The following is a 14,566-nucleotide window of genomic DNA, read 5'->3' as shown; positions in this document are numbered from 1 at the left end:
GAAAGTGTAAAAAACAGATTGAAATATTGTATGGGTGGAGCATCAGATTGAGGTAGGCCTACATGTTTTGGCCCTGGAATTTGATAAAAATGGTGGGGATGGACAACATTACTTTCAGGGAATATGCATTCAGTCCAAGAATCACATAATTCACTGTCATTTTCATTAGCACTGTCACTATAACTCTTTGACATTGCACGAAATGTTGTAAGCCCATTAGCCAATGGCACGGCTCCATCATTCTCTGGTGCGCTATCTGAAGACCCCAAAAACATCATAATCATCACTTTCACTAAAATTAGAGTCGCTTACATCTCCAAAGCAACCCAAAAGTTCGCCAATTTCTTCTCCCGAATTAGCCCTACGTGACGACATGCCTTGTTGTGATAAATGTACTATTTACAACATTACTACGACTTAAATTGCTAAGTAACTATAACTGCAGTAAAATAATAAAATTAATATATTACGATAAATAACTCAAATGTGTCAGTTAGAATGTAAAATTATTGAAAACAAATCACAACCCGCGGACATGAACAAGGAGGCTGCCATATTGGATCATAGACGTCAAGCGCTCACAGATCATACACTCAAATTAGACGACTAAACTAGCAAAAATGAAGTTATGTCAGTGCCATCTAATGACATAAGAAGGAATTACAAACATTATACTTTCTTTCTACTTGATTTGTGGCGCAATCTAACGTCTTACGGCATAACTACATCACTTATAAGAGGGTGCCGATCGAATCGGCATCCTGGCACTTTTTGTACAGGATGTAAGTACCGATGCATCGGCATCTTGGCACTGTAAGAGTTAATAGGTCATGTGCTGGGACTTCGGAATAATAATGTAATAACCAGGAAACACGCTAGAACAGGATGTCTTAACCAGTTTCGACTGTACATGGGAAGATCAATCAACACCCATACCATCTGACAACACACTGTGCCCGTTCTAAACAAACAGTCCATCAATTATTTTGGGATATTTATTTACCTCACATTCCAAGTAATGCTATCACAATTGGAACAATCTTAAGCCCTCCACTTTTCTTATCAGCAGCACAATGCTAATGCCAAGGTAAGAGTATACATGAGATACATCACATACTTTTGTAAGTCCATAATCAATGAATTCCAGCCCATTATTGAAAAATATCTACAGTTACATACCCAAAATACCAACATTTGTCCCAGTCTCTATTTAGACTTAAACTCCCTCTATGATTAACAATATAAAACTTACCAGAAGTCTTCTTAAACTGAGGACAAATGAACCTAATTTCTTAGGGAGTCGGGTTTCCAGTTCTTTGTCAGATCTATCAGTTGGGACTTTGTAAGCTAGTAAACCCAGCAGCAGGTAACTTTTCACTTCAGCAAGCTGCTCCTTCAGGGCACTACTTCCTAGCGAGAACTTAGTTTCTGCTAACAAAGTCCATAGATCTCTCGTGTAGCTAAAAAAAAATGAAGCAAAACAAAAATTATATTTACACAAAGATGTAACAAAGATTATAATCAAACAGCAAATTAGCTGATTAGCTGGTAATATGGATATTATGAAGTAACTGGACAAAACCATTCCCGCCATTACACAATTTGTATCAATATAATACTTACATACCTAATCTTGTGCATAATGCATAATACTAGAATTTAACTTCTGAGTGTAGAAAATATAAACATCTCTCTCAATGGGAGTGGGGTTCAATTTGAAATTTATGGGCCTGTTCAAAACACAAAAATTAACTACCCCTTGCAATTGAGTCTTATGCAAACCCCCTTGTTTACTATAGTTCTGAAATACACTGGTTCCTCTCTCTAAATTGGGGTAAAAAAATAACAAGATGTGTGGTTAAGGGCTGGAAGTCTGCAGGAATCGTGAATGCCACTATTAATTCATTATGGGCACCATGAATGAACCCATAAAACTAGCACAGATATGAAGAACACGTACCTCACAACAGGAGCACACCCAGACCAGGCCGGAAACTACACTCTGCATGTCAAGCCATGCAATAGCTCACATACGAGGGGTGTTGTCAGAGATGAGATAGTGGACAGTGCTCGTTGATATTGCGGCATAGGGTATGAAGCTGTTTGGACGAAGATGAGGAACTGATGGTCTGCAGCTAAGGCACAGACAACCAGTTAGCTATGCCATACATGTTCTAAGTTTCATCGGACACAGGTAGGGCAAAGTGTGCCCCATTGGAACAATAACATGCAATGGGAGGTAGATATGTAGCTCCGCGAACTTCCCTCCTTCGGCGCATTCAAAACAACACAAAGCTTAATCACTGCCTTGTGATGTATTTCTGCAATGAGTATGTGGATATGTTACTCATCTATTGCAAAGCTAGACAGACTACATATCAGGCACAACACCTGCATCAAGAACACCATCCCGATAGACTAACTCTGAAAGGCATGACATTCCGTAGCAAGGAAAGATACTGCGGACTTCCGTGTCCCTGGGAAGAACAAGGTCCGTTTGTGATCATCCTGCGACGTCTGCACACAACGAAGAGGTAGTGTTTGACGAAATCCAGCATAACCGTCACACTAGCACACGGGCCATTGCAAAGGAGACAAACATCAGCCAGGGGTCTGTTATACGGATATTGCATACCCAACACTTTCACCCGTACCATCTGCACTTACACCAGGAGCTCCATGGTCATGATTTCGAAGCCCAGGTGGCGTTCTGACAACGGACCCTACAGGACGTGGAGACAATACTCTTGCCTATTTAACAACCAACTTATTTAAGCATGAAGTGCAGTTTGCAACAATGGAACCATAAATCGCCTAATATACACTACTGAAATATGAATAATTCCCACTGGGTTATGACAGGCAGTTTATCAGGTACAGTGGGGCGTGACCGTATGGTATGGAGTCATCATGGGTGATCACCCTCATTGGTTGCCATTTCTTTGAGGGCTGTATGACAGGAGACCACAATCTGTAGTTTCCCCAAGACGAACTACCACCGTTGTTGGAACATGTGCCACTACATGACAGCTGCAGGATGTGGTTTCAACATGTAGTTCCACTGCATGCGTTGGTGGTATTCCAGAACCATCTCCATGCGACATATTCTGATAAATAGGGCCCAGATACTTATGCAATTACATATTACATTCCTTTACTTGTAGACAACTGAAAATTAACAATGTAGGCATTTTGTGGCTGTGATACAGTTATGGTTACGTTTCAATTTACATATTCTCAGTGATATTACATATTTTACACATTGTGTAAATAATATAACACTTTTGTACATATATATGCAAATCATACAAAATTTTCAAAAAATTTGTTTCCATCATTTTTTTTTTTTTCAGATACTAGTAAAATAACAGACAAATTACCTTTCATAATGAAAATATTTCAATTGCTAAACTTGGCTTAAGAGAAAAGTTACTTTAAAATTGGGAATTCTAAACATTTGTCTGTAAAATAAGGCACATGAGAGCAAGAAATGTGATACAGAAATTGTATTTGCATGCTATACAAACAAGTATAGTAATTTCATATGGCTATTGCTAGCAAGCTGCAGCCCTTGCAAGGCACACCTCCTAATGAGGGTGGGTGGCATCTGCCATATGTAGAAAACAGCAGTTATTGTGGTGGAAGATAGTGTAAGTGGCGAACGAGTTGCAGGGATGTTGAGGACAGCACAAACACCCAGTCCCATAGGCAGTGGATTCAAGCATTTACGATTAAAATCTGCGACCAGACCGGGAATCGCACCCGGAGCCCTCTAAACCGAAGGACACTATACTGACCATTCAGCCAAGGAACCAGACTGCAATGGAGTGAGAGTGGCACAGTGACTTTCTAGGCTGTGCACTCGCACTCCAACAGACCTATTAAATTGTGATGGCAGATAAGTGTGCAGGACAGGAGTTTTGTATAGTTTGGTACTGTATGTACAGTGGACCTGTTCATAAATCCAACTGCATCCAGTCTTGCATCAAAATTGCATAATGACTAATGTTTTATAATGGAAGGGAAAGTGATAATGTGCCAAGTGTAACAGAACTATATAGTGTTCTGATAATTCACAATTTGACCAACATTTACATAGTACATTGCACACGAACAATGAACATCACCTGTCACCAAACACAGTGGCTTTGGCTAACAATGGCCACGGCTTTACCATGGATTTACAGCTCTGCATTCCGGATGTGGTAGGCTGGTCCAATCAACGGCTGTCCTGAGAATGGTATTTTGTAGTTTTCCATTCTCCTCACTTAACTGAATGCCGGGACAGTTCCTTTTATAGGCCATGGCAGCTGCCCTCTCATCTCCTCCACACCTCGAATCACCGCAGCACATCTTGTGACCTGATATATGCCGGGTAATGATAGCTCGAAATGTTCTGTGGAACAAACTTCAGGTGCTGGAATATCCTTCATTTCTTGAAAAGTATTGCAATAGGCCAATCTCAGGCAAGTCTGTTGATTAGAAATTGTATACCACCACCTCTCCTACCCTGCCGCCAACATTCCATTGGTGATAATTTTTCTGAACAACAGGACTAGAACCAGCTAACCACAGTGTCAGACAATATAGACTTGATGCCTTAACGATCATGGCCACCATATCTATATTTAGCTAGTATAAACTGAATGTTTCTAATTTGAAACAGACCAAAATATTTTTTTCACCCTAAGTTGATGGACACAAATGTCAGGTATAGGTATAAAGTCCCACTATGGTGTACCAATGGCTGACCCTCCTTAATTTATGTGATAATTTATAATTTTCACTTCAGCCATCATATAGAATCAATACACATTCATTAAACATACTATCAAATATTGATTTAACTTTCAGACACAATAAACAAACTAATACCTTATTTACTTCCCCTAATCTTATGAAAAAAGGTTCCCCCCAAACTTTGTTTGCTGATGCCCCCCTCTATACAAAGGACATGCAGATCTAGATCATAACTTTAATTACTGCCAACTCTTTTTTTCTTCCAAAGAGGAACATTAAAACTACAAACTGTTGCAAAAAAAATCCAAAGTATGAGTACAGATATTCCTATATTTTTTATACTTAAGTTAGGCTGTCAGCTGTAGGTACAGGGTCAGGCATAGGTGCATCTACCTTGTACTTTATGATCCTCATTAAATGTTATTTAAAAATTTTAAACTTCAATGCAAAAAAAGAAAAATGTTGTCCGAGGAAATAAGAATTTTGCATCAAAATGTACATTTCGTATAAAACAAAAATTTTGCATTATTTCAAGAGCAAAAAATGATGAGGGTTCAAACCAGAATGGCTTCAAACTGACTGTACATGCTTCATGTAAAACATAACCAAGTTTTGCTAATCAGTCGCTCACGAAAACAAGGTATCCCTAGTAATGACATCTGTGTTAAAATGTGGGAGACACTCAATACAGTGTTCTCCCTAGGACCTTTTTTTTCGCTAGTTGCTTTATGTCGCACTGACACAGATAGGTCTTATGGCGACGTTGGGAAAGGAAAGGGCTAGGAGTGCGAAAGAAGTGGCCGTAGCCTAAATTAAGGTACAGCCCCAGCATTTGCTTGGTGTGAAAATGGGAAACCACGGAAAACCATCTTCAGGGCTTTCGACAGTGGGGTTCGAACCCAATATCTCCCGAATACTGGATACTGGCTGCACTTAAGCGACTGCAGCTATCGAGCTCGGTAGGAACAGTTTTACAGACCGCCCGGCTAACCGAACCTAGATATGTGCTAGTTATGTAATATTAATACACATTTGAGTCACTCGGTGCTCCAAATTAAAACCTAAATACTGTAAAACAGTTTATTTAAATAATAAATCATTATTGTCAGCATAATTGCACGAGTTTAAACGTCTAGCTTGACTGTCATGTATTTTGTGCGCAAGTGGCGTCTGGATTAGCAAAGAATTGCACGCAAGCACTCGATTCCATAGGACGTCACAAACTCGTTGGCATTTCCTCATGGGTAGGGGCGGTAGAATAAGACTCACGGTATCCCCTGCCTGTCGTAAGAGGCGACTAAAAGTGGCCAGAGGGACTCTTAACTTGGGAGCGTGGGTTGGTGACCATGGGGCCTTCAGCTGAGTCATGGTATTGCTTCCACTTACTTGTGCCAGGCTCCTCACTTACATCTACCTTATCCAACTTCCCTTGGTCAACTCTTGTTCTTTTTCAGACCGCAACGGTATTAGGTCACGAGGTCTAAGGAGTATTTCACTTTCACGCCCGGGATGGCCCTCGTCTCTCTTCGGACGAAACCTTAATTTTTCAGTGTCAGTCCCCTTCCATTTTTTCACCCTGATTAATGTTAACTGAGAATGGTTGCCTAGTTGTACCTCCTTTCAAAACAATCGCCACCACATCCCACAGCAACCAACCCACCTTAATCTGGGTTTTGTTCCTTCAATATCAGCCTCCATTTTTGTTTTACATCACACCTACACAGATAAGTCTTATGGCGGCAATGGGATAGGAAAGGGCTAGGAGTGGGAAGGAAGCAGCCGTGGCCTTAATAAAAGTATAACCCCAGCATTTGCCTGGTGTGAAAATGGGAAACCATATAAAACCATCTTCAGGGCCGCCGACAGCGGAGTTCGAACCCACTACCTCCCGCATTCAGTGCAGTGCTGTTTATCTCATACCTGAAGGAAATCCTTGAATAGAATTCCTCCTATTCTTAAATAAGGTGTACATTTAAGTCTGGCAAATGTTTCATGAGTGAAAGTTTATATAAATTCTATTTGTAGGCCTGTAATGGTAAAGGAGAAATTAATGTCTCTCATCTAATGTGATGCCCTTGTAAGAAGTTCAGAGATGTAATATCTTTATGATTACATATGACATCAACTGAATACCCTAGAAGATAATTGTGGACACAGGAGATTTTGCTCAGATTCGTTGAAGTAATTGAATTTCCTTACTACTCACATCAGCAGCCACTGCCACTGGCTGAAATTTATATAGTACTGCAGTGTTCTCCCCAAAAATATTTGTCAGCCGGGTGGCAGGGATGAGTAGCCGGGCGGCATATACAATGTAAAAAAGGAATATGATAAAATTTCTATGTATTCCTTTCAAGACATGATCAATAATATCGGACAGGTAAAAATTAACTGCAAAATTGAATTATTTAAGTGTTATCATGACGAACGAGACATAAGACTATTTTGAACTTCTAGTGTTCTACTGCTCGTTCATAATCATGTATTCCGGGGCTTACCACTTGGACTGGTGCACAGTTGAGGAGCAGCAATAGTGGTTGGGAGGGAAAGACAGAAAAGTGCCATTAACATCCCACCCTGGCCAGAGCTGCGAAAAAGAAATTGATGGCTACAACTAACTGTCAATAATGGTGAGTTTTATGTAAATGCTGATCCCTCAGAATCAAACACACAATAGAATTTTAGTATAGTCTTATACAAATTCAGCATAGTGTCACTCCCAGAATTCAGCAAAGACATATTTCATTACAACTGTGGAAGAATAAGGTCATAAAAACGAACACATCAATTACTGTAAATTACATACTATGATTATTCTTAGGCTTCTCGTCCACTGGATGCGTACATCTGCGACTGCGACGTTGAGAGTGTACGCGCGACATGAAGCAGTCCTGTGTCATACGACAGTGTATCGTCCTTTGCACGCGTTTTTCGCCTGATAGCAGCGGAGTCAGTCATAGCTCTGTGAAGTGATCATGGCCTTTCATGATGATGCATTTTTACTGTATGCTTTGGAGATGTCTTTGCTTGCGAGGCGAAGAGCCCGAAAGAGGAAAAAGGAGTGGGTAAATGAAATTTTAAGCAAAAGGAGTCGATTTGGTGAATTTTCCCACTTGTATGACGATCTTCGAGTTAATGAAGCTCAACATTTTGGTTATTTTCGGATGAGGAAAGGAACGTTTCAGTACATATTATTCAAGGTGGAGGATTGTCTGCAGAAGTACAGTAATTTTAGGGACACCATTGCACCCGCAGAACGTCTAGCACTAACATTAAGGTAGTATTTATACAAGACAGGAGAAAACTAAGTACCTGTATTACAAATTGGAATCATACAATAAATCATTACAAGATGCAATCAATGCGATAACTAATACATTAATTAAGAAAGCATCTCACTGAAAAATAAACAGTTGAAACAACCAATGCCCTATTACCGAGGATCAAAATTCTCAGAGTACGGAGCAGTGCTAGAATCAGTGAAAGTGAAATCATTAATTTGACAATATGAAGCTTGAGATGATGAACCTGTTGAAGATTGATTATGTCTCTGTCTTTCTGCCTGTTCTACCAAGTGAACATTCATTAATTCCATCCGTATATGCAACTCGTTTTCCGGTGGTACTTCACGTAAATGTGGAAGAAGACTAACCAAAAACTAGTAGTCACTGTCTCCATCATTTTGTGCTCTTGTATGAAAGAAAGAAAGTTTCTTGTTTTCAATCTCAAGAAGTTTTTCGTCGTAATTAACTTTTTTGTTCTTCTTCTTACGAGGGCTCTGAAATGTTCTATTTCCTGTAATTTTGGTTGTTTCTTTACTCGATTGTGAACATTCCCCTTCCCAATCATTGGCATCCGGTTGTGCATTATCCTCCTGATGTGAGTCTGTACGGGCTCTATTGGAGGTGCTAGAACCGTCGAACATATCATCTTTTGTGTTATTTGTAATATCAGGAACGCTGCTTTGCATGCTTTTTGGTTGCACAGTATCAGTAAGAAAACTCATTTGGATGAAGAAAGCCCATTATTTGATGATTCTCTACCACTGCCAGATTTTGTTTCGTTCATTTTATTTTCAATTCTCTCCTAAACGAATCCCTGAGATTCCTCCATCTTTTCTTAATCAAGTTCCTCAACTGCAATAGAAAGGAAAACGCAGCAAAATTATACAACAGTCAAGTGAAAAGAAAAGGAACTGTTGTAACAGATCCTTTGAGGTCCTGAAATTTACTTTACTACAACTCAAACTTCTATGCTAATCATCGACATAAAGAAAATCAAATAAATTAATTTCATTAAATGACAACAAAAAACCTATGAAAACTTTGAACATAGTAATTTTTAAATAATAGCTGTTAAGTTGTTTAATTAAATTATGTTGTAACTAGCTCACTGTGGATGCATTTTATAACAACATAACCACGTGCTTTGTATTTTGCAGGTACTTAGCAACTAGTTCATCTTTCAAAGCACTGGGTTATTCTTATCGGATATCAGATGCTACAATCGGAAGAATTATTCACGAAACGTGTTCTGTGTTATGGCAAACATTACACAGTGACCATATACCATTCCCTTCTGGCGAGCAAATTGATGAGATTGAATCACAGTTTTGGAGAAAATGGAAATGTCCGAATTGTGTTGGGTGTATAGATGGTAAACACATAAGAATCAAGTGTACGAAGCAGTCTGGAAGTATGTATTACAACTACAAAACTTTTTCTCTATCGTACTGCAAGCAGTGGTAGGAGCAGACTACAAATTCATTTGCATTGATATAGGGGCCCATGGAAAACAGAGTGATAGTGGGATTTTCGGGTACTCAAACTTGAATAAACAGCTGGATCATGGTGCGTTAAAGGTGAAATGCTTGAAAGAACTTCCTGGTAGTGATGTAACTGTACCACATTTTCTGATAGCGGACGGAGGATATCCCCTGAAACCCAATTTGATGCACCCTTATCCTATGAGACATTTAACACCCGAACAAGACATGTTTAATAAACGTTTATCGCATGCAAGGCAAGTGGTCGAGTGTGCCTTCGGTATAATAAGCAATAAATGGCGCATATTAATGAAAGCAATAGAAGTTACCCCCGAGAGAGCGGAAAACATTGTGTAATGTATTTGTTTATTACACAATGTGATAATAGACAGAGAAGGCTCACCAGAAATACATCCTTCAACAGAATCGACTAAAAACCACTTTAGGTTTGCAAGCAGGGGTGCAGGAGCAGTCTTAAAGCTACTGATGTGAGGGAAAAATTAAAGACCTATTTTGCTAATAATCCATAATGATCATGAATGTTAACAAAAACTGTTAATCTGAGGTCGTAAATATATGATCGCAACTGTAAGCCTACTTGAATCAGAGTTCTTAAATACAAACATAATAATGTAAATAAATATAAATATGAAATTAATAACATGGTAATTACATAATACAATGTACCCGATTCTTCCATTTCAAGTGCAACTTCCTTCCACAACTTCAACTGCACATTCCTCATGTGATACTGAGGCTCCTACTGGTCCCACAGATATTTTCGTTCTTGAATTCAATTAATGAGTTTCTCACAATCCATTGCTGTTGTGTGTTGTCGCACAGAAAATCCAAACTGGACAGGATGTAATGCGGCGTCACACGTGTACGTACTACCAACCCGCTTCCAGTGGTCGAGCTCCCATCCCTCTCCATCTGTTTGGAACAGTCCTGCGTTGTCATGCGTATACAGACGAAACGTCATCACTACTTGTCGCATGATTACGCATCCAAAGGACGAGAGGCCTTAATTAGATTAATAGTCTGTCACAAAGCAGTGATCAGGGCCACTCCTTTCAAGAGCCTCTTTCTTGAGCTCCCCTGACATGTTAGGCCAATGGCACTTTGTCACTAGCCAGGACATGTGCTGACCAATCTCTCTCGGAATTTAGCTGCCCAGCTGGTAGCAATGCCCAAGTGACACAGCCGTGAACAACAAAAGAGCACCATTCTCCATGCGCACTGCAGCGTGCTTTCGCAAGCTAGTTGATTGGACAATCCTGAAGTTAACTGCTTAACTTATTATGTGATTCTGTAAAAATGAGTCTGCGTTACGAAAAGAAAGTATATTAAAGTGGAAGCTTAACTAAGAGTACAAACTATCCCTGAAGTATAATATTTAAGGCAATCTAACGCTTATAAAAAACTATCTTCTAAATTCCAGGCTGAATGTCTATCTGGTATACCACTAAGAGGAATTCTATCATCTCTGCTGTTTTCTCTTTTTGTAAATGAGCAAAAACGCAAAGTCACCTCCGTACAAGCCATGAAGGCCCTTGGAGAGGTGGAAGGTACAGGCTTCCTCTACCTGTACCTCGGCACTTGCTGGGAAAAAGTGGTTAGCTATACGCCTGGCTGCCTTTTCCCCGAGTAATTAACTTGGTACAGATTTTTGGTGTAGGCTGAGAGAACCTGAGGGCTATGTGCACTTGGGGAAGTGAAAATCTCATTTCTTAAATTTTTCGACTCCCTGACAGGGAATCAAACCCACGTCCTGGGTGAACCGAGCACACCTGTACCACCTATGCCAGGCAGCCGATTTGTAAATGATCGCACAGATGAAATAAAGAGCACCCTGTGTTCCATATTACTATAATGCAGATCTACAAATTTTCAAAAATACAGAACTCCAGTGATTGTAATGCATTCAAAATGCTTTGGGCTTCTGATAAGACTGGGTAACCAGACAGAAACTAAAAATTAATGCAGAAAAACATATTAAAATGTTGATCACCTAAAAGAATGTGAGATTTCTTTCAGGTATGAAATAAACAGCACTCCACTGAGTGCAGTTACTCAGGTCTAAGGTCTTGGAATAATTCATGATAGTATGCTAAACTTATCTTTTCACACAGACCGAGTAAAAACCCATGCCATGAAGTCTCTTGGACTTCCAATTCAGATTTACTGAAATCAGTGACTTAAACGCTCTTAACTTATACTTCTGTACTCACTTTTTACCCATCAATTTCTGCTCCATCTAGTCATCAACTGCCACTCAAATGTCAATAATATTAATCACATATTCTCAGTTTTTGTGTACATTGTAAAAGCCCATAGCCCCAACCTGAGACAGAATAGTACCAAACAAATTATTTCTTACTTCAATATCTTGGCCCCAGCGCCATAAGACCTATCTGTGTCGGTGTGACATAAAGCCAATTGTAAAAAAAAAAATCTTGGGCCTATGTAAACGTCAGCAGTACACAGATGTCTTTCTTCACAGGACTGTTAATGATGCCCTTGACTGCACATCTTTGGTACCCCACTTCCAGTTACGTGTTCATTCACATAAGTCCTGAAAAAGACCAGTATTCAATGTCCTTGGTGTGCGCCTAACAATCCAGCAACCTTCCACATTCAACCACCTTCCTACAACAGCAAATGCCCTGCTTGAAACTGACATCATTTCCTATCATCACTTCAAAATAACACCGAATTGCATACTATGGAAGTTGCTAGTTGCTTTACGTCGCACAGACACAGATAGGTCTTATGGCGACGATGGGACAGGGAAGGGCTAGGAGTGGGAAGGAAGCGGCCGTGGCCTTAATTAAGGTACAGCCCCAGCATTTGCCTGGTGTCAAAATGGGAAACCACGGAAAACCATTTTCAGGGCTGCCGACAGTGGGGTTCGAACCTACTATCTCCCGAATACTGGATACTATCCGCACTTAAGCGACTGCAGCTATCGAGCTCGGTACCTACTATGGAAGTAAGCTCTGGTATCCCTGTTGACAGCCTGGCTGATTGCGTGATATGTTTATGGATGATTTTTTCCTTGTTTCTCTCTTGTAATTTAATTTCTAAAGAACTTGTTAATATGAAGTCCCCTCTTTGTTCAATTATATTGTAATATTTTATGTGTAAAATGGAGTAATTTGTACCAGTATCGGATTACTACCAATTAAGTTTTAAAATATATATGATGTGTTGAGGTTATCTTTGTTAGAAAGTTAACTAAGGGCAGCCAACAATGTTGAATATTTATAACATTCCTAATCAGCAGAAGGCCTACAGCATGTAATGTGCTAATAAAGGCAGGAGGATAATGCAACACAAATTACTGTAGTCCTATTTCAAATGTGTGAAGCTCACCACTTGCTTCAAAACAAAGTATAACAGAAAAATACAGCTGCTTGGTAAACAAGGCAATATTATTCAAGAGTACAATAAAAAGAACTGTGTAAGCCAATCATCAATGGGGCTGTCACCCAAGTGGCAGATTCCATAACAATTATTGACAGCCTTTTCTTAAATGATTTCAAAGTAATTTGAAATAAATCAACCCCTCCCCCCACCCACTCCTCCTCTCCATAAACAAATATAGAGTAGTAAATGAGTTGCAGGATTGTGAGCGACTGCAGGGGGACTTAATGTTGTGTGATGGACAGCAGACAATGGTATGAACGTAAATGAAAAGTAAAGTTGCAAGTTTCACCAAGAGGAAAATTCCTCTCAGTTTAATGATTGTGTTGATGGGGTGACAGTAGCTCATGGGGAACACTGCAAGTACCTAGATGTTAATGTACGAAATGATCATTGGGGTAATCATATTAACAAGGTTGTTACGAAAGGTTATAGATCTCTTCCCACGGTTATGACTATTTGTGAGTTTCACAAATAGGAAAAGTCCTCTCAGTTTTAATTACTGCATTGATGGGGTGAAAGCTTCTTCTGGGGATCATTGTAAGCATCTAGGTAAGCATCTTCATTGGGGTAATCACATAAACAGCACCGGTATTGTAATAAATAAAGGGTACATATCTCTGTACGTGGTTATGAGGGTGTTTAGGGGTTGTAGTAAGGATTTAAAGGAGAGGGCATATAAGTCTCTGGTAAGACTCCAACTAGAGTATGATTCCAGTGTATGGGACCCTCACCAGGATTATTTGATTCAGGAACTGGAAAAAATCGTAAGAAAAGTAGCTCAATTTGTTCTGGGTGATTTCTGACAAAAGAGTAGCATTACAAAAATGTTGCAAAGTTTGGGCTTGGAAGAACTGGGAGAAAGAAGCCAAGCTGCTCGACTGGCAGCCAGGAATGAGTTAGCTGGAAAATTTATAATGTCCAATAACGGACCATTTATATTGGTATTAAGTGGTATGTTCCGAGCTGTCAGCGGAGAGATGGTGGGGAATGACATTAGTAGACGAACAAGTTTGAGTGGCATCTTTAAAAGTAGGAAAGGTCACAATATGAAGATTGGAATTCAAACAGACAAATTGGGGCAAATATTCATTTATAGGAATGGAAGTTAGGGATTGGAATCACTTAACCAAGGGAGATGTTCAATAAATTTCAATTTCTTTGAAATAATTTAAGAAAAGGCTAGGAAAACAACAGATAGGGAATCTGCCACCTGGGCGACTGCCCTAAATGCAGATCAGTAAGGATTGATTGATTTAGGTGTTGTAGTACAGATGTCAACACATCTGTCTCTAGTAAGAACACAGAGTATGGCTCAAGTGCACGGGACCCTCACCACGATTACTTGATACGAGAACTGGAAAAAATTCAAAGGAAAGCAGCATTATTTGTTCTGGGTGTTCTCTGACAAAGCAGTAGTGTTACAACAATGTCGCAAACTTTGGGCTGGGAAGACGTGAGAGTAAGGAGATATGAGGCTCGACTATGAGCTATGCAATTAAAGTCTAGAACTTTCCACTTTCCAATGCATATACTTTATTGTGTGTGGTATGTTTCAAGAAAAATGTTCAACAAAGTTCCAAGGTCTGAAAAAAGGGTTGTTTTTTTTTTTTTCCCTAGGGGCTTTACGTCGCA

At 39.6% G+C, this 14,566-nt stretch overlaps 1 protein-coding gene across 1 annotated transcript in view; it reads right to left on the bottom strand.

Moving 5' to 3' along the window:
* Positions 1–14,566, bottom strand: part of Nup188 (nuclear pore complex protein Nup188) — a 752,879-nt gene that overhangs the window by 735,044 nt on the left and 3,269 nt on the right. The window contains exon 2 of the mRNA XM_067139287.2: positions 1,253–1,460. Within this exon, the coding sequence (XP_066995388.2) occupies positions 1,253–1,460 (208 nt within the window). The remainder of the gene's footprint in view (positions 1–1,252; positions 1,461–14,566) is intronic.

The sequence above is a fragment of the Anabrus simplex genome, chromosome 2, assembly GCF_040414725.1.
Source record: "Anabrus simplex isolate iqAnaSimp1 chromosome 2, ASM4041472v1, whole genome shotgun sequence".
Lineage (NCBI taxonomy): Eukaryota > Metazoa > Arthropoda > Insecta > Orthoptera > Tettigoniidae > Anabrus > Anabrus simplex.
This window is presented reverse-complemented; position numbering and strand designations above follow the sequence as displayed.